This window comes from Conger conger, chromosome 16 (genome assembly GCF_963514075.1).
Source record: "Conger conger chromosome 16, fConCon1.1, whole genome shotgun sequence".
In the NCBI taxonomy this organism is placed as follows: domain Eukaryota; kingdom Metazoa; phylum Chordata; class Actinopteri; order Anguilliformes; family Congridae; genus Conger; species Conger conger.
In genome coordinates, this window is record NC_083775.1 from 35,008,793 (window position 1) to 35,024,294 (window position 15,502).

Below are 15,502 nucleotides of genomic sequence, written 5' to 3' on the forward strand. Positions count from 1 at the left end.
AAAGGGCAAAAGGGACTTTTGCACGTGAAAGCACTAAAGAAAACATAAATAACCCCAAAAATGTTTTGTGTGTGCAAAGCCAGGGGAAATGGTGGCCACCCCCAGACAACCATTTGACCCCCCTTGGCCACCCCAGTAAAAAAAAATCACAGAAGCGCCCCTGTAGCCAGAGGCTTGCATGCAATTTACCCACAGTTCGCCCTCCTACCATTGGCAAGGGGCAAAAGTAGCAATTCCAAATTAAGAAAACAACTTCTTACATTATGTGTTAGTTTGGTTGGTGGATATGGAGTAGTCTTGTGAAAAATATAAATTATATAAAGACAATGAGTCACGCTAATAATAAGACAAGGGTACCAGTTGGATATAAGATTTATACAAAATACAAAAATAACATTTTTAAGGCTTGGCTGCAACAGCCCAGAAGAGACCCTGCAAAACGCCTGAGTTAAACTGAAATCATGAACCCATTTTTCTGTCTCCAGCACTGCACTGTAATAGTGTAATAAATGGGAAAATACTTGGCCCCTTCCTTTTCTTAAAGTAGAAAGTAGAGGTTGAATGAGTCATCCTTGCCCAGCTTCAATGACATATTGTCATTGTCATCTATGTACTGTCATTTGTTGATTAGGGGAGATCCGTGTCTGTTGTGACAGAGTCCAATGTTACCCAATCTTTATGCGGCCAATCAGAAACAAGCTAGCCTGCTCTAAATAACATTGCACACCGCCATACACGTCCAATTTCGTGCTCAGAAAACATTGAGTAACAATCGACCCCGTGCCACAACAGACCCCAATCTGTTGCATGCATTTTATCATCAACCTTCTTCCATTATCAAGCAGGGAGTTTTTCATTGCCACTGTCACCCTAGGCACGGTCAAGGGGGCTTCAGGCCAGGGCCTCTGTAAAGCTGCTTTGTGACAATTCCATTTGTAAAAAATAAAAAAATAAAAAACCCCACCATGCACATTGAATTGAATCAAGTGATTATACAAGAAATCACTTCCATTTCCTATTCACTGTTGCATTTACGGTCAGATGAAAAGCACTAATTCATATTCATCCCCATTGAAATAATATCGCTGAAAGTTTGAGTTTGAGAGCTGGATCTCAAATGCAGTAGAACCAAGGAGATACAAATGCATTCGATATGGAGCCTTTTCATAACTTTACCACCAAAATACACCAGTATTAAAAATATAAACCCTTTACGAATTGGAAAGTGAAAATCAATAACCGAAAACGTGGCAAACAAGATCTTTGAAAATTCATTCATATTTATTTTGATGTCAGCTTTCGTATGATACATGCATCTCCTAATCTTTTGTCTCAAATGATTGGATTTTGTTCTGTGCCTTCTATATCAAACATGATATAGCAAGTTGAGTTTCCCACATAGGGTTGTGTTGCAATAATGCAAAGACGGCAGGTTTCAAATGGAAAGTTCACTAGTTTCTGGTGGACACTCACCTTTTTGTGTCAGTGATAATGAGCTAGCTGAAGGACAATGGAGACATTTGGATAAATTAATTCCCATTAGATTGACGGGTCGGACTGAAAGTGAGGCTTGTATCTCTGAGGTTCTACTGCAGTGGTCCTCACTCCTGGTCCTGGAGAGCTGCAGGGTGTGCTGGCTTTTGTTGTTACATGGCATTTCATTTATCAATAAAAGCAGTTAATTACAATTAACTCACCTCTCCTGGTTTCTGGTGTCTGAATTGGTTGCTGACATTAAGGCGAAAACAAAAACCAGCACACCCTGCAGCTCTCCAGGACCAGGAGTGAGGACCACCGTTCTACTCAATAGCAGAAGTAAAGATTTTCAGTTCCCTTAAACATGTTGTGTCCTCCGATACGTTTTCTACCAGTTCCCACCCAAAATCCAGAAACACATTTCACAATAATGCAGGGATCCTTGTTCCTGTGACCACACACTCAGCATGCATGGCTCACTCACACAGGCCAGAAATATAAACTTATAACCATGTGTACAAAGTATGACATTTCAGTAATTTCAGCACATAATGGACCTGGTCTGTCTCAAGTTAACTGCATGCTTTGGTGGACCCACGAGGAATCGCATCCTGTGCTTTCCCCGGTGGGGTTCCTGTGAGGTGTGGCGCCCCCAGGGGAGCTGACTGACCACCCCCACCCCCCGCTCACACTTTTCTGCTGCTGAACGGAGATCGAGGTGAAGGCGCGATGATGTCACTTCTTCTTCCACACCTGCTGTCCAGCAATGTAAGTCTCCCTGACGTTGAGGTCATCGTCCAGCATTGCAAAGTCTGTTTCGGAGAGGGGAAGGGAGCAGTGAATGAGTGACACATTCCGCACCCGCACTATCCCCCCTGAAGGCTGTTTTATACACCTGCGGCGTACACGTTAAAAACACGCTGTGTGGAACACGCCGTTGCAAACCACGTCCGCAAAGGTGTTGCCTAACTCAATAATTTAAAAGCGTGTAGTCAGCAACCGCTGTCTGCATACGGCGCACAGACAGTGACTGGATGACAAGTGATGTCACATCCTCAAATATTAGTTAACTTCCTGTTGTAAATTTAAATATAGAGCAGTTAGATTAGACGAAATTGGAAGAGGTTTGATGATACCTGCATACTTTATCAATAAATATATTTATATTTCATACCAGATATATAAATGATGCTCAAGTATAAATGCTTGCCTGTTCACGAGTGCCCAACACAACACAAATCACACATCCTTTGCCGACGATGTAGAAGTATAAAACAGCCTTAATGTCTGTCAACATCACTGGGATAACATCCTCAATGCCTTCCATTGACTCACACTCATTTACTCTTCTCTTATACCAAGTAACCATTCACCTCACTCAACCTTTTATTTCATTACACCAACTTATTCATACGATTATCTAATCAGTCAATTGTGTGGCAGCAGTGAGGAGCTTCAGTTAATGTTAACATCAACCATCAGAATGGGGAAAAAATGTGATCTAAGTGACTTTGACCGTGGAATGATTGTTGGTGGCAGACAGGGTGGTTTGAGTATATCAGAAACTGCTGATTTTATGGGATTTTCACGCACACTAATCTCTAGAGTTTGCAAAGAATGGTCCAAAAAAGGAAATGCTGACGAAAACGCCTTGTTAATGAGAGATGTCAGAGGTATCAGTAGTATAGCAGCACATGCACACACAGTGCAGCGTGGACTGAAAGAGGGAGAGCGCCCCCTGCTGTGGTGGCTGACCTGCGTCGGTGCCGTAGTCCAGAGTGCCCTTGCGATGGGTGAGGCCCAGGAGCTGAGCTGGGTGCAGGGAGGCAGCCTCCAGAGCAGCTTCTACACTGCAGCCTGAGGAGAGAGAGCGTGCACTGAGACTGAGCACCAGCACACTACACACACACGCACACACGCACACACACTACACACTACACACTACACACTACACACACACGCACACGCACACACGCACACACGCACACACGCACACACGCACACACACACACACACACACACACACTACACACCACACATGCACACACACTACACACTACACACTACACACACACACAAACACACACACTACACACCACACATGCACACACACTACACACTACACACTACACACACACTACACACTACACACTACACACATGCACACACACACACCTATACACACTATACACACACCTACCTACACACGACAGACACACCTACCTATACACAGCACACACACTTATACACACTACACACACACCTACCTACAGACACACCTCCAGACACAAACACACACACACACACACACACACACACACACACACAATACAATCACAGATGCATCTACACAAACTCACAATACACACGTCTCCACATAGATCTACCTATACACACATACACTCACACACCCACACACGCACACACACACACAAGGTAACGGAGGGAGGATCCAGACAGGCTCACCTGAGGCCTGTCTAAAGTGTCTGATGCACATGTCCATGGTTGCGATGCTGCCACAGAGAGTCTTGGTACCTGCACAGAAATGAGTGAGCTCAACTACAGACAGCACTCACTCAGCTCAGAAGAGTGACATTAAAATTAAGACAAACAACATTGCAGAAAAAGAACGACAAAAAAACTTTCATAAGGTTGGAAACAAGTTTAAAAATGATTGGGAAGAGGTCCTGACGAAGTCAAACGGCTCCACAGCTCCACAGCTCTGAGGTTCTGCGTACATGCAGAAATGTGAAATGTGAAAGTAGATGTTAATCCCAAACCTGCCACGTAGGCGTTGAGGCCGTCGATCTCGATGACCTGCTGCCCCAGAGTGTGGCGCCCTGGGGGCAGACCCATGGCCGTTATGGCATCAGTCACCAGCACCAGGCCTGGGGGGGCAATAGTAACGGCAGTTACACAGCACAGCACAAAAGCACGCTCGCTCACACACACGCACGCTGTCAGGCATATACAGTGGCTTCAGAAAGTATTCAGACCCCTTCACTCTTTGCTCTATATAAGGGTATAGAGTGATGGGTGTATTAGGGTATAGAGAGACGGGTGTGGTGGGTATATAAGGGTATAGAGAGACGGGTGTGGTGGGTATATAAGGGTATAGAGAGACGGGTGTGGTGGGTATATAAGGGTAGAGAGATGGGTGTGGTGGGTATATAAGGGTATAGAGAGACGGGTGTGGTGGGTATATAAGGGTAGAGAGATGGGTGTGGTGGGTATATAAGGGTATAGAGAGACGGGTGTGGTGGGTATATAAGGGTATAGAGAGACGGGTGTGGTGGGTATATAAGGGTATAGAGAGATGGGTGTGGTGGGTATATAAGGGTATAGAGAGACGGGTGTGGTGGGTATATAAGGGTATAGAGAGACGGGTGTGGTGGGTATATAAGGGTATAGAGAGATGGGTGTGGTGGGTATATAAGGGTATAGAGAGATGGGTGTGGTGGGTATATAAGGGTATAGAGAGACGGGTGTGGTGGGTATATAAGGGTATAGAGAGATGGGTGTGGTGGGTATATAAGGGTATAGAGAGACGGGTGTGGTATATAAGGGTATAGAGAGATGGATGAGGTGGGTGTATAAGGGTACAGAGTGATGGGTGTGGTGGGTATATAAGGGTACAGAGTGATGGGTGTGGTGGGTATATAAGGGTACAGAGCATGGCTCACCTGCAGGGTGGGCGCGGTGTGCGATGCGCAGGGCTGCGGGGTTGGTGTGGATGCCATCGGCGATCATCCCGTAGTACACCATGCGGTCGGCGGGCACCTGGTCACTGGTCAGGAGCCCCACGATGCCGGGGTCCCTGTGGTGAAACTGAGGGGCACAGAGTCAGACTGACTGCCAGCCTAGCAACAGAACCATCCACTGCTGTTACAGCAGATAGTTAATCAGTTATTCAGCGAATGCCTTTACCCAAAGCAACTGACAATTAATTAGACCTAGCTCAAAGGCTGATCGCTACAGGCTGCTCCATAGGCTGTGTGTGTTCCACGCGTGTTCTGTGCGTGTTTTGCGCGTCATTGTTCCCACAACCGGAAAAAATATATATATATCACCGTCCATTGTTGTTACAATTGTGGTGTGGACCCCGCCATCCACTTGAGAATGATTTTTAAAACAACCTATTTATAGTTGTGGTAATAGTTAGCAGGGGGCCGCCTGTAGCCTAGTGGGAGCCGGAAGGTTGATGGTTCAAACTCCGGTGTCGTCACGATATGATCCGTACAGCTGTTGGGCCCTTGAGCAAGGCCCTTGAGCAAGGCCCTTGAATGTCTCCCGCTTAGTCAAATCAACTGTCAGTAGTAACAGTAATTTAGTTATGATCTGTAGCATGGACGGGTCTGTAGTGTGAACGGGTCTGTAGCGTGGGCGGGTCTGTAGTGCGGACGCGTCTGTAGCGTGGGCGGGGTCTGTAGTGTGGGTGGGTCTGTAGCGTGGGCGGGGTCTGTAGTGTGGGTGGGTCTGTAGCGTGGGCGGGCTCTGTAGTGTGGGAGGGTCTGTAGTGTGGGTGGGTCTGTAGTGTGGGCGGGTCTGTAGTGTGGGTGGGTCTGTAGTGTGGGAGGGTCTGTAGTGTGGGCGGGTCTGTAGTGTGGGTGGGTCTGTAGTGTGGGCCGGTCTGTAGTGTGGGTGGGTCTGTAGTGTGGGCAGGTCTGTAGTGTGGGCGGGTCTGTAGTGTGGGCGGGTCTGCAGTGTGGGGCTGAACTCACAGGCAGCATGGCGTTGAAGAGGTGGGTGATGAAGCTGGCGCCCTGCTTCACCGCGTCCTCTGCCTGGGACAGACTGGCCACCGAGTGCCCTGCAACACAAAACACGGCCGGGTAACACAAGCACAGAGTGCCCTGCAACACAAAACACGGCCGGGTAACACAAGCACAGAGTGCCCTGCAACACAAAACACGGCCGGGTAACACAAGCACAGAGTGCCCTGCAACACAAAACACGGCCGGGTAAACCAACGCACAGGCGGGTAACACAAGCGGCCAAAGTCGTCAGGGTGCCTGGTCATGCTGAGAGAGGGAGCTCACTAGTGCCACTGCGGTTGGCTCCAGTGCAGGTCATTCAGATTCAGATGTAAAATCAGTGGTGCGGTCAAAACATTTTCCCCAACAACAAAATGTTTTTGCGATCTGTGTTTTTTTGTTTTTTTTGTTTTTTTTCCCCGTCTCATGCCTGTCCATCTGCCAATTTTCTGTAAGTTATTGTGTTTTTAGAACAATAGAGCAATAGAGCAATATTTTGAATTGGATGAATCAGGGGCCGATTTCTCTCTCTCTCTCACACGCTTCGTGGAGGAGCCACATCGGCTTCCCTACTGCGCAGTCTCTGGCTCCAAATTGTACAACATGACAGGTAAAATGCTTCTCTCAAGCCCATGGATAGTCAGTGGGTGCTGTAACAGGCACTTATATTTTTATACAGTCTATGGTTAAAACCAGTGGCCTCCAATCCTGGTCCTGGAGAGCTACTGGGTGTGCTGGTTTTCCTTGTTACTCTGCACTTCATTAATCAATTAGAGCAGACGATTACACAGATAACTCACCTCACCTGGTTACCTGGGTCGCAACAGGGTGCTGATTTTAAGGTGAAAACAAAAGCCAGCAGACCCAGTAGCTCTCCAGGACCAGGGTTGAAGACCACTGCCTTAAACCCTCCGCCCTCCGGGAGAGAGGGGCTATTTTAGCGACCGGTTCCCGTGGCGACGCCACCCACCCAGCGAGACGGTGATGCCCCTCTGCGCCAGCTCCCTGACCACCGGTAGGCTGTTGGGCAGCTCCGGTGCCAGCGTCACGATGCTGACTTTGTCCAGCTGCCCGTAGGTCTCCAGCAGCTCACCGGCGCCCCCCGTGTTCAAACTGCGGAGGTACTTCTCAGGGTGAGCCCCCTTCTTCTCCAGACTGATGAAGGGCCCCTCCAGGTGAAGCCCTACAGAGACAGCCAGAGCATCTCATTCCCGACCCGGGGATTATGAGGCTTTATCCAGGCTCTGAGTGGTTTTGAGACATTGAGCTTCAAAGATACCAAAATGAATGGGCTCCAAGCAGATGCAACTTTTGCAATTTTGCATTTTTTCATACTCTTAGACTGTATTCTTGTCAAAAATGTGAGTTAGAACCATATAATTCTAAGGTCTCGCATTGGCAGCACAGACAGATGTGTTGTACCGAAACTATCGCTTTTGCAGTCTCCGGCTTTTAAACAGATTCGCTTGACGTTACCAGTCAAGGACTAGCAGAACATAAAGAGCCTCAGCTTTGCCCCTCATTTTACTGACGGGGAAACACTTTAATATATTGCCTGCATACCAAATGAGTAAGGAGACAAAGTCCTCCTTGTCCATAAAGATATCAGCTCAGTGAACAATAAAATGATTACATGCACGATAAGCCAGAGAGTGCCATCCCTTTTGAAACAGAAACCGGCCACACCTCTGAATTCAGCGTTCATCTGTCCTTCACCCCAACTTGAACCTAGTGTTTTCCACACATTACACAGTGTCAGGCATGTCTTGGGAAACAAGAAAATGAAAATGTCTCATACCAGCATTCGGCGGTGAAAATTGACGACCGGCGCATCCCCTTACCTAGCACCCCTGCTCCCTGCACCCCTCCGTCATGAACTTTGATCTCTGGTAGGACCTAGGAAAATAACATACACACCACTCAACAGCTGCACTAGCTGCCAAGTGCATTCAAAGTATTTACAAAACGTTGCATACAACATAACACGAGTGGAATGGAATTAACATCAATATGCTAGAAGGTTATTTTAGTTTTGCCTTTTCCACTCAAATTCCCTTTTCAATCAGTTTTGTTTTAGTTTAGCTTTTTGGTCCGCTGTGTTATTTGGAGATCCATGGCCATTTCGTTTTTATATTATTTAGTTTGAGTTTTAGTTTTGAAAAGAGAGGAAACATGATAATAATAATAATAATAATAATAATAATAATAATAATAATTATTATTATTATTATTATTATTATTGTTATTCAGCTGATGCTTTTATCCAAATGACTTACAGATGATTAGGCTTAGCAATGCAGGGTTAAGGACTTTGCACAAAGCCCAAAAGCTGTGTGGATCTTATTGTGGCTACACCGACCAGGGCTTGAACCACCAACCTTCCGGGTCCCAGTCATGTACCTTAACCACTAGGCTACAGGCTACAGGCTGAAACATCAACAGCAACTGTACTTTCAGTGTTTTCTCAACATTTGTTCAAATTAAAAAAATGTTTTAATTAACGGTACATTTCACAGTGTAAAATGAACAACAACCTGAATCTAAAACAGAGGTATGGAATATTCAGGAATATTCTGAAGAGGGCACAACACAAGATTAAGCAATCAGCCAGCTGCCCTTTTTTGGGGTTTCTGGAGCAGAAGCAAGACTTCAATCCCAGTCGCATCATCATTTATTTAAAAAAATCCATCGCTCTTTATCACATCTCCTCTTTATCGGCAACTTATCCACCTGGCCCGAGTGTAAAAAAACGTTTTCTTGCCATATTACTTTTTTCGACTTTCAGGTGCTTCCCCTCAAGTTTACTTGTACACGAATTGAAAGCTTGTGTGAAAAACGGTTGGACAGAAAGCCCACGGATAACCTCTTTGCGGTAAGAACCTTGTGGTAGATGTGAGGTGGGGAGGTGACCAGTGTGGGGCAGAAGGAGGTGACGCCATGTTCCAGGAGTTTCTTCGCCACCAGGGTCACGCCCGCATTGACGTCATCAGTTGCCAGGGAGAAGTCGATCCCAAAGCCCCCTATGGGAACAAAGAAGCAAAGACATTAGCGGACTATAACTGATAAAAAAAGTCTGGTTCGCTAAACCCACTATAATGACTTTCCATGTGCTAGGAATGATCGAGTTAACATTTTATGATATCCATAGATGCCGAATACATTTTTAAGAGAAGATTCACCGTTGATTTGGACGTCAATGAAACCGGGGGCAAGGATGTTGCCCTCGCAGTCCACGCGGACGTCCGCAAACCCCTCCTCGTCGAAGAAGAGCTTCTCTGGGTCCAGAATCTTTCCCTCACGGACCCACAGGTCCTCCCTGAAACAGCAGCGGTAAAAAAAACCTGAAGCTCCCACCTACTTTCCTCTGACAGGACAGCAATGCTAAAAACCAAACAATACAAGGTCAAGTTAAACAAGCACTATCTATGTTTTAAAACACCTTTTCAGACTCATTGACAAACAGTTATGCCAAGAGGAACAAATTAAGTAATAGTGTGCAATAGTGTGTTTACAGTGTGCACCAAAAGCACAACCCTAATCGCAATCACAGGCACACAAACAGCAACAGCCGGTTACCATGGTAACCCTACTGCACGTACACACACACACACACACAGACACACACACACACACACACACACCTCTGCAGCCGATGGTCCTTCAGGATCCGACAGTTGATGAACTGTGTTATTGTTGCATCTGACACAGACTTATTGGAAGGCATCTTCCCAGAGACTGCGGCCCACCCTGCCCAACAAACTGGATCAAAAAAATCAATGAATAACAAAATATTTATTCACACACTTGATAACAAAGGAAATAAATCTGTCAACCCCTTCTATAGCTACAGCCACAATGCCTATTTTATGCCTAATTTAAAATTGTGGAAACATGAACTCTCCATACACACACTGGGAGAATATTCATGGAAAAAAAACAGCAATATGCAGGTTTTGTCATTTAAACGATCTTGAAGTGCAGGTTTTGCTAGAACGCCTTTATTGCAGGTTATGCTGAAAGCTCACACAGTAGATTAAATTATTTCAGTTTCTCTAGGACTTTGAACTGTACTTTCATCCCTTTCATCGCACTTTATAACGTCCCAGGTTATGATTCACACTTTATTGTACGTCGCTCTGGATAAGAGTCTCTGCTAAAAGACTACAATGTAATGTAGATAACAGAGTGGTGTAGGTTTTTAAAGTGCACTTTAGTGATTGAAACGAAATTGAATTTATCTTTAATCTCCCTCACCTGATGTGAATAAAGAATCTGTGTTTGGCTGTGAATGTATTTATAATGTAAAGCACACTTCCTAAGGAGAACTAATGAAAACAGACCAATGATCAGTTTAAAAAGAAGTTCTAGAGCAGGGGTCTCCAATCTTATCCTAAAAGGGCCGGCGTGGGTGCAGGTTTTTGTTTTAACCCAGCAGTAACACACCTGATTATACTAATGAACTAATCGTGGTCTTTAATCAAGACCTAGATGAGTAGAATCAGCTGTCTTAGTCCTGTGCTAAAACAACAACCTGCACACACACCGGCCCTTTCTGGATAAGATTGGAGACCCCTGTTCTAGAGGGAAGTAACACTGGTGGCAAAATAAATAAAAATTTGCTGACATTATTAAATGAGTATAAGCACATGGTATGGCCTGTGTGCCCTTAAAACTGATCACTGACAGCGTTAAAGCTAAAAGTTCAAGTCTTCTGGCAAGAAGTAGCCTAGTAAAGCTGTACATTTGAATCATTAGATCGTTTATTTAGACTACATTTGCAGTGCTCGCGCCACTTTACTTAGGCAGTTTTTGTTAGGTCTGTGTCAAATTTAATTTAGGCTGTTGTATTTTACTTTACTTGTTTCTTGTGAAGTGTTGTCTAAGTAAGGCTAGGTTTCTTCTCACTACTTGCTTTTCTATTGCAGGATGTTACACACTAAGCAAACTACCAAACTACCACTGACATTACATTACATTACATTATTGGTATTTGGCAGATGCTCTCATCCAGAGTGACGTATAGTTGATTTGACGAAGCAGGAGACAATCCTCCCCTAGATCAATGCAGGGTTAAGGGCTCAAGGCCCCACGGCTGTGCGGATCTTATTGTGGCTACACCGGGATTAGAACCACCAAACTTGCGTCTCCCAGTCCTTTACCTTAACCACTACGCTACAGGCCGCCGAGAATGTGACATGAAACGGTGAAAGTTGGCAATGCCACTATCAACATTGTTCAACACGTAGTAACAACAGTGTTAATATAGTTACACTGAGACAACTAGAGTCCAAGCCGTCACCATAGCTGCTGCATCATAGCAGTGAGAGATTCCTCTCCTAAGATGCTAACAGGCTAAAAGCTACATCACTAATCTCCAACCTCACTTCTTTATCTCAATTTGCAATGTTTCATGACTCAATATGAGGCAGTTAGTTCATTGAAGATAAATCCCTTGATTTTGTTACAAAATGCCTGCTACATAAACCTCAAACTAACCTTTTCGGATAAACTGCTGACTAAACATGAATGGTTGAATAGACTTGTGACCAACGTGTGATACAGGAAACTGGCCTGACTGCGGGCTGTCTGACCAGCTCTGTGCTTCCGAGAGGCGTGGACCGCAGGCATATAACCTTCAGCAAGGTTAGTGGAATATAGCCCTAATCGGCAGCAGGGTCATTTCATGAAAAATTGAGTGAGGTGCCATCCCCACCTTTTTTAAGAGCCAATATCTCTAGAATGACAAATCCAATGAGGCTATTTTTTGTGTGTTCTCTAATGAATACCTAAAGAACATTTACACAAAGTTTGAGCAACATTGGAGTGGGCACCCCCCAACACCTCTGGTTGATTTTTCACAGAATGACTCAGTAGAACTTTCATTTTTACCTCTGATCAGAAACTTCCTCTGATCTAGAGCCCACCAGGGGTCCCATTCATAAACACTGCGTAGTGTGTACACACAAAAAGAAGCTTGCAAGATGCGTACCACAATTTCCACGCAAAAGCTGGGATTGATAAGAGCGTGGGAGAATGTGTGCACCTGTATGGAAACTTTGACCCAAGTGTGTGAACATTTTGGAGACAGTGAGGACTGGCAACTACGATGGCAATGTAGCTAAACCCAGATAAATGTCCAACACACCTGTTTCACTCAATTTCTTTCACTTATCAAAGCCAATGCTTTCCAGTAATCATATCCCTTGTCAGAGAAATATCCAGGCCTAAGCAGTTTCTCTCTTTTTGATATTAGTCAGAAGCATATTTAAGTATCGAGACTGTCTGAAAGAAATGAAAAAAAAAAATCGCCGGTCAGGTGATGCCTACCCATGTGTTTCTTTCAATTTACACTTATGACCATACTCACTTTTCTTTTTTAGCGAGTAGTTTCTAAGTGTAGAACCTCTGCAAACTTTTATAAATGAGTGTCCAGGTGAGCAGGATCTTTGACCAACCAATGACATTAATCACTGCATTAATCACCAGGTAGAAAAAAAACTAACAGAGCAGTACTACTGCCATGAGGGTCAGATTTTACTATCCCTGGTCTACACCAACAGCAATGGTCTCTTTTAGAATATAGAACCACTTGTGGGAGCTTGTGAGAGAATCACTCAAGCTTCTATGAAAAGTAAAATAGTAAAATATATTTGTTATTATCTATAGTAAACTATATATATTCCAAAGACATCCTCCCATCTCTACGCCAAAAAAGGGCCACATTTTTATGCATCAGTGTTGGAAAACCACCACAAGCCATGCCACCTCTTGCTCCTCAAAGCCCAGCTAAGCTCTTGGGGATATTCCTCCAAGACTGACTGTTCGTATAGATCCAGGTAATATTGTAGTCTTAACTTCACTCTTAGATGCCATCAGGGTGACCCTTAATTTTAGCTAAACTTTGACACAGATACACAAGTGCTACTCATGTTCATACAGTCCACATATGTATTCTTCACACTTCAATGCACACTACTGTTTATCTAGTGTGACGTGGATAAGGTCTAACTCATCAAGACTTGTTCTTCAAGACTGTTATTCAATAGAGGAGACTTGCCATCATAAGGTAAGCATACACAACTCAATTCCACTACAATAAAAACTAATAATAATAACACAAAAATCTAATTTGCACCTTGGATTTTCTGTAGGAAAATTGACCTATAAATTGCAGGGCGTGGCTGCTGTTTGCTTCTTAATGGCTTACAACAGCCAATACAATCCTGCCAACAACAACAGAGATAAAAATGCATCAGATAACGTTGATACCAAAATCCAATGTCAAATGTTTTTGACTTTAGCCTTTGGTAAAACGTGGACTCAACACTTGAAATTATGTTAAATTGCCCTCTGACATCAAGCTCTTGACATCCTGCAGCAACACCGGTCACGGTATAGCACTGCATTGTACGGCATCGGCTGTCCCATCGGTTTCTGGTTTTCATCCCAACTTCTGGCGTTGATGACTTAATTAGCCCCAACATTTACGCCATCTGACATTTTAGCAACGTTTCAGAAACTCATGAATGACAGTCGAAGATTGTTTTTGTGTCCTAGTATTTAACGTTTTACAGTGACCTAATCTACAAGTGAAGTAGTATTGGGGTATATTGCCAATTAACTCAGTTAGCCACGGTATTGGTGGAAACAAACCTACAGCTACACACCGGCCTTCCAGGACCAGACTTGTCCGTTCGTGCTGTACAGAATAACGCACTTGCACTCATACAAAACACATTTGCATCAAAGACATTGGTTTCAAGATATTTAAATTCTTATACGGTTATGAGGTTTTAAACCAATGTATTACTGGAGTAAAACTGCGTTGAATATTCTCGTTCAATGCAGTCTGCAGTCAGGTTAATCATTCGGTTAACTTATTCATAAAACTATCCGAATACTTACGCAAATTTGAAGCTGTTTGCAAATTTTAGTGATGCATAATACAGAAAAGATTCATGATAATGACAAAAGAAAAATTAACATATACTTACCTTACAAAAACGCACTGGTTACAACAGCCAGAGCTTCGCTATGCTTTGCTCTTTCTAATTCAGCAGATCCCAATGGAAGTAACGAAAGGACTGACAAAGTCATGTGAGAAAACTACTTTTTCAGTCAGCTGACTGTAAGCCTTAGCTAACACATATCCAACACAACGTAACATGCAATGCACACACAATACAGTGTTCCACAGTGTATGTTTTTGAACCGATCTCTGACTTATCATCAGTTAATAATATTGCACAACTGTCCGGAATTTGAAAAGGGATAAAATCATATGCTCAGTGGATAATATCTATTCCCGAATTTGAACAGGAAGCAGGAACAGAACTGACCTGCCGAAATATAGTGCGCATGCTCAATTTACGTCGCCGTTTACACCGCCCTACGCAGTTCTCATGCTGTCCGTTCTCATATAGCTAGTTGATCAACATTAATATTTTAACAGACGCTTTTACTCCAGTGATTTACAAGTGCATACATTCCTCAACAAGTTTTTTTTAATTAAATTAATGATTTTCTGTTGGTTCCATTGAAACATTGATAAAGTACAGTTTTTTTTCACATGTTCAGCATTTTCAGTTCGTCTCAGTTATCATATAGTTTTTGTGCGCATTGCCAGGCCGGGGTGCCAGTCTTTCTGGAGCCCGCTGTAAAATGGTAGAACATGTGCATGTAATATACGATGAAATAAAATCAATAAAAGTGACTCATATTCATATTTTGATCTCAAATCCAACTGTTCGCAATTTCCTTTATTCCATATTTGATGGTTTTAAGTTCATATTTCAAAATATACTATGAAACTTAGAAGTAAGGGGTTTTGGGATTAAGGTTTTGGATTTAATGGTAAATTCTTATATTTCTGATATTAGAATGTAAACAGTTCAAAATTAAGGGTGGTTTAATGGGGGGTCTCGAAAAATACGGTAATATTAATGTACTTCATCATTAACTCCCTCATTTTAGAGGCGTTTGTATTAATTATAGGGTGAATTCATGTCAATGCACTTGTTGTTTAATGGGTACTTCGTTGGTAGTGATGGGTATTCTACGTTATTTTGTCTGATGGGTATGATTCACCTTCTGGCACCAGAACATTGACCCTGCATTTTTGTATTCCACCACAAGAGGTCAGTGCATGACAAAATGACTCAAGTCATCACTTTCATACTGAACACAGATCCACTTTCACGGCTTTTCATCCACCTTTCACTGCTAAAAGCCTGGAGGTGGTACAGTGAGCCATATGCAGCCATAGCGTCATG

At 43.7% G+C, this 15,502-nt stretch overlaps 1 protein-coding gene across 2 annotated transcripts; it reads right to left on the reverse strand.

Moving 5' to 3' along the window:
- Positions 1-360: 360 nt before the first annotated feature.
- amdhd2 (amidohydrolase domain containing 2) lies at positions 361-14,564 on the reverse strand. 2 transcript variants are annotated; one of them, XR_009705568.1, is made up of 13 exons: positions 14,225-14,564; positions 9,872-9,989; positions 9,410-9,546; positions 9,111-9,250; positions 8,072-8,126; positions 7,201-7,413; positions 6,198-6,286; positions 5,160-5,304; positions 4,257-4,364; positions 3,943-4,011; positions 3,232-3,333; positions 1,780-2,288; positions 361-1,613 (listed from the first exon to the last, which is right to left on the reverse strand). XR_009705568.1 is itself a non-coding variant. In XM_061224216.1 (12 exons), the coding sequence occupies exons 2-12, from the start codon at positions 9,952-9,954 to the stop codon at positions 2,212-2,214; spliced, it is 1,218 nt and encodes a 405-aa protein (XP_061080200.1). In that variant the 5' UTR covers positions 9,955-9,989; positions 14,225-14,564; the 3' UTR covers positions 361-2,211. The 2 variants fall into 2 exon arrangements, 1 of the variants encoding a protein (XP_061080200.1); XM_061224216.1 differs by having other exon boundaries at positions 361-2,288.
- Positions 14,565-15,502: the final 938 nt, after the last annotated feature.

Excerpts from the sequence above, each read along its gene's own strand:
- amdhd2 (XM_061224216.1), bottom strand. The coding sequence starts at position 9,954 with ATGCCTTCCAATAAGTCTGTGTCAGATGCAACAATAACACAGTTCATC. Across the intron at positions 5,305-6,197 it reads TCTTCAACGCCATGCTGCCT|TTTCACCACAGGGACCCCGG; the intron begins GTGAGTTCAGCC and ends TGTGCCCCTCAG. Across the intron at positions 4,012-4,256 it reads CCTCAACGCCTACGTGGCAG|GTACCAAGACTCTCTGTGGC; the intron begins GTTTGGGATTAA and ends ATTTCTGTGCAG.